The 12,608-nt window shown below is 41.8% G+C and overlaps 1 protein-coding gene across 9 annotated transcripts in view; it reads right to left on the reverse strand.

The window, feature by feature from the left end:
* Nucleotides 1-200: 200 nt before the first annotated feature.
* mycbp2 (MYC binding protein 2) overlaps nucleotides 201-12,608 on the reverse strand; it is a 134,275-nt gene continuing 121,867 nt past the window's right edge. For all 9 annotated transcript variants that reach the window (XM_060929884.1, XM_060929889.1, XM_060929881.1 and 6 more), the window contains 19 exons: nucleotides 10,315-10,539; nucleotides 10,142-10,207; nucleotides 9,638-9,877; nucleotides 9,424-9,513; nucleotides 8,493-8,573; nucleotides 7,724-7,990; nucleotides 7,318-7,601; nucleotides 7,131-7,227; nucleotides 6,915-7,034; nucleotides 6,572-6,673; nucleotides 6,330-6,458; nucleotides 3,495-3,627; nucleotides 3,265-3,368; nucleotides 2,947-3,135; nucleotides 2,746-2,853; nucleotides 2,419-2,628; nucleotides 1,732-1,839; nucleotides 1,440-1,605; nucleotides 201-1,360 (listed from right to left, as the gene is read on the reverse strand). In XM_060929884.1, the coding sequence (XP_060785867.1) occupies nucleotides 1,245-1,360; nucleotides 1,440-1,605; nucleotides 1,732-1,839; nucleotides 2,419-2,628; nucleotides 2,746-2,853; nucleotides 2,947-3,135; nucleotides 3,265-3,368; nucleotides 3,495-3,627; nucleotides 6,330-6,458; nucleotides 6,572-6,673; nucleotides 6,915-7,034; nucleotides 7,131-7,227; nucleotides 7,318-7,601; nucleotides 7,724-7,990; nucleotides 8,493-8,573; nucleotides 9,424-9,513; nucleotides 9,638-9,877; nucleotides 10,142-10,207; nucleotides 10,315-10,539 (2,835 nt within the window). In that variant the 3' untranslated portion in view covers nucleotides 201-1,244. The remainder of the gene's footprint in view (nucleotides 1,361-1,439; nucleotides 1,606-1,731; nucleotides 1,840-2,418; nucleotides 2,629-2,745; nucleotides 2,854-2,946; nucleotides 3,136-3,264; nucleotides 3,369-3,494; nucleotides 3,628-6,329; nucleotides 6,459-6,571; nucleotides 6,674-6,914; nucleotides 7,035-7,130; nucleotides 7,228-7,317; nucleotides 7,602-7,723; nucleotides 7,991-8,492; nucleotides 8,574-9,423; nucleotides 9,514-9,637; nucleotides 9,878-10,141; nucleotides 10,208-10,314; nucleotides 10,540-12,608) is intronic.

Below are 12,608 nucleotides of genomic sequence, written 5' to 3' on the forward strand. Positions count from 1 at the left end.
GAACACTACCATTATTCAGTTGCATAAATCATGCTCTCTTACACTATTGTATTAGTTTAAATCATATATTCTGGCTACCAATGTAAACTTCTTTGGTAATTTCACTCTGTGATGTTAAAATATTGTAAACACGTGCAAGTGCCAAAGTTAATTATTTCAGGAGAGAGAGAAAAAAAAAAAAAAACGACGACAACGACACATTTGTAATGTACCTTGCAGAACAGAGGATCTGGTTTATTACCACCCAACTCTATCCACCACAGACAATACAGAGCAGATTTACAGGTAGCATTATTTTCTTTTACAGCAGCTGTTTATCACACTTGCACACATTCTCACACTTCCAAAAGGTTCACAATGTCTAATCTTTTTAGGTGTGTAGACTGGCCCCATCCCAAAGATTTTGGTGTTCTATTTTCACAATACAATAATAGAACTTACTCACCTTTTATGGTTTTAAAAAGACAGAAAATGGTTTTGTACCACATTATATAATCGCAGAGTTGAAAGGGTTCCTGTTAACCCCCACACGTGACAGATGTAGGCCCATCAAAGATTTCTGAGCACACAGATGATGCTATATTTGCCAGGTGAAAACACAGCAGCGTGTATTACTGTATAAAAATGTACAGTTGCTTTATTGACATACATTCCCCATGTTTACAGCTGCAAGATAGGAGGCACACCCAGTATTGCACTTCATTAAAAGTTCTGGCTCAAAACAAAACCCAGAATATTAAACAAAACTGAAGTGTAGAGTAGCAACATCTGAATACACCTATTTTGGATATTATCATTATATACAAGATTAGATAAATCGTACACTATTTTCCTGCCATCATAACATTCTTGACAGTCCACATATATAATCTGAACTGAAGTCTTTTCTGCTAAGCCATAATGCACTCAACAGAGAATACTGTACAGGATTAAGAAAAAAAGAGTCAGTTTCCAAACTGGTACACTTCAGTGATCAGGTGGTGAGCAACGTTTAAGGGAGCCGAGGGTTACAACGGCTGCATGCAGACACGTCACAAGGTTTTTTTTTTTTCTCCACAGTTTTACATTTTCCTGGGTTCTTCAGGGTCTGCTGAGAGAGAGGCAGAATCTCAAAGCACGGTGCTGCATCACTGCTTTCTCAAAGCCAGGTATCCAGACATTCCTCTCAGACTGGGCTGAAGCAGGAGTCTGCCGTTGCACATAAAACAGGGACTCGAACAGCAACTTACATAGGACCCAGAAATTTAGAAGGTATGAGCATTTCTGCACACACCACAGCCCAGTGCAAATTCCTCCCCAGTTGGAGGATGCACAACATGCAGGGGACACTCACTCCCCTCCAGCTGTTTACCCTTAGGGCCTGTCAAAGACACATATTTCATAACTCAAAATGTAATTAAATTAAATTTAGTGTACATTTTAAAGGAATTTAAATTTACCAGCAGGGCAATGAGGCAGCTCTTCTTTGGGGATACTGGTCATTCTCTGGAAGTCATCATGACAGGCATTGCAGAAGTGTGTGGTCCCAAAGCAGAAAAACACCGCAACAGAACAGCAGTAACGGCATTTATACTCAAGAAAGTCTGTTCCATGTTTGGAGCACATCTGCGAAAGTGAAAAGAAAATGAAGAATCTTCTTCGTACAAGTTTCTTCACAGCTGCTATCCATCCTCCCTGAATAAAAAAGTGCATGTGTACACACACTTCTATCTGAATCATTTTTTTACTTACCTGTGCCCTGGACACATCTGAGCATGCACCACAGATGAGCTCACTGGGGTCATAATCGTCTCCCTGTCCTGCCTCTGCGTCACAGCGTGCTTCTCCACCAAAATAAGCCTGCGAAAAATCAACAGATCTCATTCTGAGACAACTTCAGGGGCTGGTTTCCACACTTCAAAACATGAACTTGAACAGATGGCATTAGTGTTCAAAGACACGCGGTTAGGTTAATATGGGACGGCTTTGGGATGAAGTGCCCTTGAGCGAGGCACCTAACCCCCAACTGCTCCCCGGGCGCTGTTAGCATGGCTGCCCACTGCTCTGGGTATGTGTGCGCGCTCATTGCTCACGTGTGTGTGTGTTCACTGCTTCAGATGGGTTAAATCCAGAGAGGAATTTCACAAGCGTGTGATGAATAAAGCTGTTCTTCTTAATTCGATTTCAGCACACTTAGCCTTCACATAATACAAGATCTGTTCTGCTTGACCTCACACCTGTTTTTGCTCACAAAATTATCCTCTTTTCCAACTTAAAATAAGGTGGTATTTATTCTTTTCTCATTATCAGTCAGCTGCATTCTGCTATGTTATTGAATTAGCCATTCACTGACAACAATGCAACATTAAATGAGAGACAGTTTTCATTAAAATACTAATTTTATATTGTAAGCTACTAAACAAATCTTGTGGAGCTAACCTTTTTGCACTTATAGCAAACGTAGTAAGCATATCTATTCATAGCAAATCCAGCAGGGTCATTGTAAAATCGAGCCCCGGACATGGTGATGGCCTCACTCTTGTGCAGCCCTTCATATTCCAGTCTCATTAAAGCTTTTCTTCTCACATCTTCATAGAGCTCTTTAATTGGATCCAGCAGATCTTTGATCACAGAGTGGTTAATTTTGTTCTGGGAACAGAAAACATGCAAGATCATCAATAAATGTTGGGAATTAGTAAAGTACACCGTCAAAGAAAATTTGCTCTTCATGCAAACCATGACACTCCGCTTGGCGTGATTACATACCTTACAGATTGGACAGGCCATGAAACCAAAGGTTATCCTGGGCCCCAGCCAGCGGTTTTCCAGGACTCTACGTGTACACTGAAGATGGAAAACATGGCTGCAGTCCAACTGAGAATAAAGAGAGAAGGATCGACAGGTCATACCGAGTGTCCACTTTACAATATGAATACTGAAATAACCACTTGTCCCATGGTGCAGTACCTGGATGGCGGGAGCAGCAGACAGAGCCTCAGTGAAACAGATCATGCACATGTCATCAGCATCCTGTTTCAGACAGCCGGTGTTCTTGTCACAGCCGTGCAGGCAGGGCAAGCACAGCTCCTCATTCTTTACCCCGCCACAAGGGTGACCACACACATGAGTCTTACTGCAGGCCAACTTTGCATACTCCTACACACACGCGCAACAATCACAGACAAACTGTGGTCATGTTGCTAATGACATGCTACTTACTGTATTTGACAAATACTAGCATGGCAATGTGCATTTATTATCTTGTGAGAAGTGCTCAGATTTTACCTGACAGTCTGGGTCTGAGCACACGCTCCCCACTGCAGACAACTCCGTGCCATTCCTGGTGCCACAGAAGCGGCAGGCATCTGAACTGCTTGAAGCAGGTTTACCTGAAACACATGAGCCGGTCACTTAAGGCCACAAAGGAATGTCCATGAATAATAAGAAATGGACACTCTTTTGGTCAATTTCTACAAACACAACATAAAGTAACAAGAGGTGTAGGGAGACGTTACCTGTGTGCTCCCTGAACTCCACCATGGCCTTCATGGTCTTCGAGTCAGCCAGTGCCATAAGCCAGAAGAGTTTGGTTCTTCCACAGCCTTCATGGAGATCAACCTTAATGGCTTCCTCTTCTTCCTTAAACACCTGCAAACAATACGATCAACGGTCTCACAAATGCACAAACACAGTTCGTGTGAGTGGCAAGTTTAGCCCATTAAAAATGCAATATATAATTAATATAAAAAATGTAAATATGTTAATAATTGAGCATAAAACAATGCTTTATAACATGCTGCTAGTTTTCAATTAGCACTGTTTACTGCATTTTTATTATTTACTATTTACTGTTTGACGGTCTCAAACTCATCAACACTGACTTATTAGTAGTATATTTATTTTGGGGGATGTAGATTGTCATCTTGAGCTCTGAAGCTACAACTAACAAAATTTCAGGTTTTTTGTGCCTTTATTTAATTTTTCAATTAATTTGTTGTTTGTCATGGAAAAAGGAAAATCATTATTAGCTGATATGATTTTTTTTTTTTTTAAGGACAGACAAATTGGGGGCGTTGTGGCTCAGGTGGATAAGGCACCATACCATAAATCCGGGGACCCGGGTTTGATTCCGAACCGAGGTCATTTCCCGATCCCTCCCCATCTCTCTCCCACTCATTTCCTGTCTCTACACTCAGGGATCCCAACAGTAATTGAAAAAAATAGAGGAATGTAAGAAACTATCAGCAGGGGTCAAGGGGGCTGCAAGCCCCCTGAAGCTGTTGAGATTTTAACATTTAAAGATGCTATAGAACACATTTTTTACATAGATTTAACATAGAAAAGCAACAGAATTTAACAATAATGTGTATCTATTTGATGCCATATTTTATAATCAATGACATAAGTGGCAAAAAAAATTTGTTATTTATAAAAATTAGATGAAAATGTAGCTTTGAAGAATGTACTTCTTCTAACCCGGACACTGTTCCGCTATCTCTTTTATGGACGATGTCTTTTTTCCACGACATATTCAGGGCTGTAAAATTGTAAATAAGAAATGTGAGGAAAAGGAGGGGTCTGGGGGGCACAGCCCCCCAGCATAAGCCGGGGGTCTGGGGCCCGCAGGGCCCCAGACACCAAGCCATTTTAGGTGTTATATGGTGTATTCTGAGCATTTCCTGCAAGTAAAAAATTGATCTCAACAAGTAAATATTTGACTAGTCTTGGTCTTCATTTTGCCATATAAAATACCTATCAACAGTTTTCTCTTTTAAAATGAAAGATCCATGTAAAATACCTTGAAATATCTAATAAGTGCCTATGTATTTTATCTCTTAATCAAAATAAAAGTAAAAAAAATGTGTAAATAATTTAAAGAAATGTTAATAAAAGAAAACTTTGATGGGCCTTTCAAAATGACTTTGTGAAAAATCATGCTCAATATTTAAGTGAGAGATACCTGTTGTCTTCCAAATTACACTTAATTCTTGTATTATGTCCTGTTTTTTTCCAAGAATCTGTCACAATGTCTCTTGTCTACAGAGCAAAAGTTTAAAAAAATTAATGTTTCTTATCTAATATATTATTTACATCTTTTCTTTTACTTCTGGCTCCTTCTGTTCCTCTTTGCATCACTCCCAGCTATTTCTTTCAATTCATCTTTCAGTAAGGCTATTAGTTATTAGTTCTATAGTATTTGCATTCCTCTATTAAAGCTATTTACAAAATGTTCATAGTCTGTCAAAAAGCATCTAATGAAAGTCTTTTCATTTTCTTTTCTTTAACACCATCTCTTTCAGTTTTGCAAACTTGTTCTTTTTCATCTTTTCCTTCAGTCTGTCTGTGTTCTTTTCTAGCCCTCTTTGCATCTCTCTCAAACACCTCCTTAGCTTTCCTTTTTGATGGCATCTTAACTATGTCTGATCTTGCACCCTGTAAGTACAAAATTCACGTACGCGGTGCCAGGTCACGCAATAGCTATTTTTAGCTCTGTCATGCACTCCTGAGCAGTGTTGCCAGATACTGCTGACGTTTTCCAGCCCAAAATATGTTCAAAACTCACCAAAATGCACTTGAAACCGCCCAATCTGGCAACACTGCTCCTGAGTCGCAGTCAAGACGTGTTCCACGCTCAGCTGGCATAAAACTCCGTGAGTCCGGCTGTATTGAGCCGCCGGTCTCGTGCAAGGCGATTAAAACCGACTAGACCCCCCCCCAATGATTTTTAATGCAAAAATAGACGTTTTGTGAAGATTTTTTCGCGACAGAATCCGCAGAAATTTCACAGCCCTGCATACTGAATTAAGTTCAACGCATTAGAAACAAAAGCACGAACGGAGTTAAAACACATTTTCTAGCAAATGGGCGCAGCCATATTGTTTTCTCATTCTATCGCGTACAGTCTCGCGGTATTTACATCAATTTAACTTCCGAGTGTTCCTGAATGTCAACGAGAACAAATGAAGCTGACAAAAAAACATCGCTAAACAAGCAAACCAAATCAGAACGTATTCTGCTGGTCATTTTACTTAAACAAACATATTTTTAACGGATATACAAGAGATTAAAAAAAAAAAAAAAAACCACCACCACCACTTTGGCTAGAAAAATAGCGGAATTCCGCTAAATAGCGGACTTCTGGGATCCCTGGGGCTTTTTTCACCTTTATTGGATAGGACATCCTATCCAATAAAGGTGAAAAAAGCCCCCCCCCAAAAAAAAATCTTTAAAAGACAGACAAATTAAATCAACTCATCTGTATGAAATCCCTTTAAATTTGTCCTGATTAGGAGAATTTCTATGGATTTGCTGCTTCTTCTTCCTCCCCAGTCATGGAAATGGGAGTTTACCTGTCTCTGGTGGGAGCGGGTGCGGCGGTGCAGATGAAGAAAACGGTCACAGTCGGTACACAGGTTTCCACACACATTACACAAGATGATGGCTGCAGTCTCACCATCGTCATGATTGTCACACATAGGCTGTGGAGAGAAAAAAAAAAGGGATTGGAGAGTGTTTTAACAGTGAAGTAAGCAGGACGTGTTTTTCACTTCTACTGCATCTCTGAGAGCTGTTAAAATGTATGGTGCTTTACCATCTGTTTCTGCTGGCCATCTTTGCCCATCCAGCGGCCTGAGGACAGCCGGTCCACATGATCTTGATCCAGCACACACAGAGAGGCAAGAGCCAGCCAGAGCTGCGCAGAAACAATACAGCAGGTATTTTTCATATTCATAATGCTGTTCTATAATGTACAGTAAAGCATATACAAGAAAACCTATGCAGATATATTTATCTGGATATTTTGGTTTTTAGGACATATGTGCAGTGAGCCAGAGAACTCCTTTAAGCCCATGCCTGATGACTCAGTGACCTGGTTTGTGATGAAGTGGCTTAGCTGACCTGCTTGTGCTGAATGATGAAAGGCTTAGTCATACCCGTGTGGTGGCAATGCAGCGCACTGGTGAGCGGTGCTCCTCCTCCATCTTAGTGAGAGCAATAATGGTCTCAGCAATGGCGTTCTTGGTTACTCTGGACCAGGCGTCTGAGAGATGACCCTAGAGAGGATAAGGTATGGCTGATGAGGAAACGCATGTGAAACCGATACAATCACAGACTGGAAATGAGCCTAAAGGATTTTAGGGAGTTCTTACAGCAGCCATGTCCTTAACCAGCTTGATAATGATCTCAGCGATCTGAGGTGGTGTTGAGCCTTTCATCCACCAGTGACTCTCACCTCGCCGGATGTAACTATTCAGAAAGGAAAAGGCACATTTAGCTTACTGAAGCATGAATCAATTCATATTTTATCGTTTTTCAGATATGCCATATTGAGCTCACCTTGAGTTGAAAATCATGGGCAATGTAACTGTTGTGACACCTTTGGCTGCTGCCATGCCTGCTATACCAGCAATGGTGGTGCCCTTGGCTTTGAGTTGTACTGTAAGGGCTTTGGCAATACATCCCAGGAACATGTCCAGAATTCCCAGCTTGTTCCAGTCACCTTTCTCTGTTGAGTGGATGATGTCACTGATATCTGCAGGTGGCAAAGCCTTCACACCGATTACACTGGCCAAGCGCACAGGAGTCACCTCAGGAAGGACACGTCTGAGCAGTGAGGTCACCTGGGTGATCAAAATCAACGATTAAATCAGAATACTAGCAGCGGCTTGCTTCAGTGCTGAGTGGGAGAAAAGAACAAAAACGCATGTACTACTGTACCATACCAATGGCTTCTCATACACACCTGTCTTTGCACGCGTGGTGAGGCTGTATGGAGTAAGGAGAACAGATCCTGTAGCAGGGTGAGTTGCTGGGCCAAGTACTGTCTGCCTACGTTGGAACCACTCAAGGCTAGGACCATTGACAGCAATTCAAAACAGTATGCATCTGAGGAGGCATCATCATCACTGGGCTGCGAGTTGGCATTTTCTTTACTAGAGATGGCATGCTCCCACTCCTCACGCACACGCGTAGCCTCCATGCGTATCGCCTGCACTATGTGCGCACATACCTAAGGATGCACCAAAAAAAACCCCCAAAGATGTAGCATTTTTTTCTTTGTGGTATAAAGCCCATCTTACAAAAATTCAGAATGTGTCTCTAAGTACAGCCGTCTCAAAAAAGTCACGCATGAGAAATGTGATTTATTTGTCTCGGATTCTTCTCCCTAGGTTAGTAAAATATAATACAGATGTCCATTTTGGCTATCAGATTAATGTAAACAGGCATCACTGTATGCAATCTCATAATGCTGATTAGTCCAACCAGATATTATTCTTGTGCTCAGCTGCAGGTAGCTCTTTTACAAAACATTGGGGAAGTTGGTCTACTAGTTATAATATTACTTCATATTCTGATTAGTTGTGCGGCTTGAGTACATCATATAAAATAAATACTGCTCCGACAAGATCTTAGATTCTAGCTCACAAGTAAGAATAAACACTTTCTTCATGCATGACCATAGATGCAGCTGTGTAAAGCAGTTTTATGGCTCATCTTTCATCATGCCGTACCTGTTTCTGCAAATTGGTGAGCTTGCTCCTGCTGAATATGATCCCAACCATGTGTTCCTTTAAATCAGCATCAGATGGTGCCTACAAATGATGTTCACAAGAAACCATTAACAAATGCATCCTGGGTGTTTCTTTAATCTCATCTCATCATCTCTAGCCGCTTTATCTTGTCCTACAGGGTTGCAGGCAAGCTGGAGCCTATCCCAGCTGACTACGGGCGAAAGGCGGGGTACACCTAGTCTGGCTAACGCGACTTCAAAGCTCTCCGAGCTATTGGTCTGGCCAAGATATTAAGCCCAACCGTTTCCCAGAGCCCGTGGTTGACCCGCCTCCCTGAAATGCCTCAGTTTGCTACTGATCGAAGCCAGAAAAGGCTGTGACGAAGCTTAAACCAATCACATCACTCTTTCCTCTGACGTATGTGACGCGATGGGGCTAACTGGTAGATTAAACCGTAGACATCCTATTATTAAACTCTTACCGAAGCCAGTCGGAAGCAAGGCGAAAACGTCCTTCCTTTCAATAAATACCTCCAGGGCTGCGCTTTGCTCCGTTTTCAATGAGAACTTCCCGTTGAATGCTCTCAATACAGCATTCGTGAATGAAGCGCTTCCGGCATAGATTCTGTAAACAATCTATGGCTTCCGGTCGCAGTTCTACTATGTCAGTGCCTTGAACACGCCTCTACCCAGGGCCGTTGGAGATGCTCAAAGTTGATTGGTTCCCGATTTTTCGGGAGCTTGGAAGAGCTGTAGATAGCTTGCCTGGCCAGACTAAGCTCGCAACAGGCCCTCGTGTTGCGTCACGCTTAGGATGGGCGGGCCCAGGCTAGGGTACACCCTGGACAAGTCGCCAGGTCATCACAGGGCTGTTTCTTTAATGTAATCTCAAATGTCTGTTGCCTATGGTTATGGCGATCTTTTATGCTTACCTTGTCTTCACCCTCTGGAGATGACAGCAGGTTCTTCTCCTCCTGCTCTGGAGTAGGCTCGGCATCCCCACAAATCAGCTTTCCAAACACCTACACACAAAAATATTGCCTTCGGTATAAAAAACGAATCCATTTTAAGCCCAATTGTTGATTTTTTTTTTACATTAATTTCACCACACAATACTGTATCAGTATGAAACAGAATTTCACTAACCTGTGAGGTGATGAGACGGAATACACGAAGAGTTTCTGCTTCACAGTTCTTTTGCTGGGCCATGCTGGCTGAGATTTGCCCTGCTATCTTGATGGTCTCGCCCTCCTTCCAGCCAAGCACCTTAACCTGCCTCACCCTCAGTGTGTTCTCAGGACCCTTCATCTCGATCTTAATCACATGGTGGTCCCCACCAGGTAGCTCGCTGGTCACCCAGCCCATGTGCCTCGAGTCGAGGTCAATCTGACACGACAAAGATTCCACTGAATAAACAGGCCTTCAAAACCCATCAGATAGCAGACTGGCTTTCACATGAAGCTCTGCTGTTAATAAAACCATAACAATACGAGACCAGTGCTTTGCTTATCACAGTAACAGAGTTGGAGATACAGCTTATGGCCTTGGTGGAATTTGTTTAAAAGTAGACTCCTTCAAAAACAGTGAAAGATTTCTGCACAGGTATTATACCAGGAAGGTTCCTAATGTGCAGGGATAGATCAGATTTACCTGTCTGATTCTGCAGAGGTCTTCCACTGCCTTTCCACAGAGAAATGTAATTGATGTGACTTTGTTCTAAAGGATTTGGAAAGAACAGGCATTTTTGTTACAAAACTGATCACTGAACAATTCATTATCTATATGCTGATAATAACCATCAATGCTCTCCAGTCCCAACTCACTCCAATGTCACGGGAGTTATCTACATGCACAGACACATAAGTGGCATTGATGCCTTTCACACAGCTGATGGTGATGCTCTTTGTCTTGTTCTTGTCCTCGTCCCCTGACTCCCAGAATGTCTCAGTAGAACCATCTGTCAGGCTGCCAATCATAGCAGGCCGGCTGGATGTTTTTATGTCCATCACACTGGTCAAGTCCTTCAAACAGGTTACCATACACAGCTCCTGCATTCAGAGAAACAGGTTACTACATGTACAATGTAAACAGTATAAGATTCATTACCGGATTATTAATAGATTTCTCTTCATGTTGAAAATACATATATGTTATTTACCAGCTGGGAGGTCCGTATCATGAAATACCATGACCGAGGTCTTGAAAGTACTGAGCGAGGCCCTCTGGGCCGAGGTCAGTATTCAAGGCCGAGGTCACGGTATTTCACCATACGGACCGACCTTAAGCTGGTAAATAATATATTTATTTTTTTCTTTACCAAATTCTAACAGAAAACGAGAGCTCCCGAAAGGGAAAACCGAGCCGAGCCGCCATTTTGAATCCTCATTCACGGCTGTAATGCAAATGGCTTCCTCCTCGGTATACAAGTGCACTTCCATGGCAGGAAAAACTACATTTTGCCGCCTATGTAGTGCCCTATTTATACAAAATTGAGTCATTCAGGATTCAGCCATGTTTTTGCTCGGTGTTAGCAAATTACAGGTTTTTAGCTTTCTCCTGAAATGTTTTCTTTTATTTCTTCTTCCTCAGGGTAGTAAAACTCGCTTTCGCTGTGAACACTGTCTTTATCGCTATCCATGCTGTAAAATTAATGCTATTCTCCTGAGAAATGCTGGCAAAAATTTATAAGATTTTTGATAATCTTATAAATAAATCGTATAAAAAAAAGATAAATGTTGACAAAAAATGCTACTATGTTTGTTGTTGTGAACGAGCGAGTCGCCAGAGGTCCATAACCGGGGTCCGTACCATAGGATACGGACCTGCTCGCCAGCCAATCAGAGTGCAGGATTTGGGCCGCGAAAAAAATAAATACATGTGATTTACCAGCTGGGAGGTCCGTATCATGAAATACCGTGACCGAGGCCTTGAAAGTACTGAGCGAGGCCCTCTGGGCCGAGGTCAGTATTCAAGGCCGAGGTCACGATATTTCACCATATGGACCGACCTTAAGCTGGTAAATAATAGCCGCTTTATCCTGTTCCACAGGGTTGCAAGCAAGCTGGAGCCCATCCCAGCTGACTACAGGCGAGAGGCGGGGTACACCCTGGACAAGTCGCCAGGTCATCACAGGGCTGACACATAGACACAGACAACCATTCACACTCACATTCACACCTTCGGTCAATTTAGAGTCACCAGTTAATCTAAATAATACATTTATTTTTTTCTTTACCAAATTCTAACAGAAAACGAGCGCCCAAAAGGGAAAACCGAGCCGAGCCGCCATTTTGAATCCTCATTCACGGCTCTAATGCAAATGGCTTCCTCCTTGGCATACAAGTGCACTTCCATAGCAGGAAAAAAAAAAAAAAAAAAAAAACTACATTTTGCCACCTATGTAGTCCCCTATTTATACAAAATTGAGTCATTCAGGATTCAGCCATGTTTTTGCTCGGCGTTAGCAACAGTTACAGGTTTTTAGCTTTCTCCTGAAATGTTTTCTTTTATTTCTTCTTCCTCAGGGTAGTAAAACTTGCTTTCGCTGTGGGTTTTTTTCAAGTTAATTGCACTATATAAAAAACTGTTTACAACACTGTTTGCACTTTATACATCTTATCTTTGATAGACTTTATTGCTACACTGTTTATACCGTCATATCTGCCATATTGATACTTACACTGTAAATTCTGCTCATACTGCCATATTTATATTTATTTATACTGATAATTCTGTTTATATCGTGCTATACTGCCGTACTATACTGTCAGACTGCTGTTCCCGTTTACATTGTTCATTCTGTTTATATTGTCATTCGTCACATTTAAATTTATACAGGGCTCGACATTAACGCTTGTCCGGGACAAGTGATACTTTATGTCGGACAAGTTCATCGTCTCAGTTACTTGTCCTATTGGACAAGTGCCAAAATACGCTGATATTCGGGTTACATGTCAAATTTATCAGTTTATTCACATGATTTCCGAAGCATCTCACTCGACATATTGTTTTGATGAATCGCTGGATGTTTCTATTCGGAAAAAGTGATGTGCGCATGCGCAATATTCAGACCCTACAGGATTTCGCGATGTTGCGATTTGCAACATCAATGCAAATT

Source organism: Neoarius graeffei, chromosome 9 (genome assembly GCF_027579695.1).
Source record: "Neoarius graeffei isolate fNeoGra1 chromosome 9, fNeoGra1.pri, whole genome shotgun sequence".
Taxonomy (NCBI): Eukaryota; Metazoa; Chordata; class Actinopteri; order Siluriformes; family Ariidae; genus Neoarius; species Neoarius graeffei.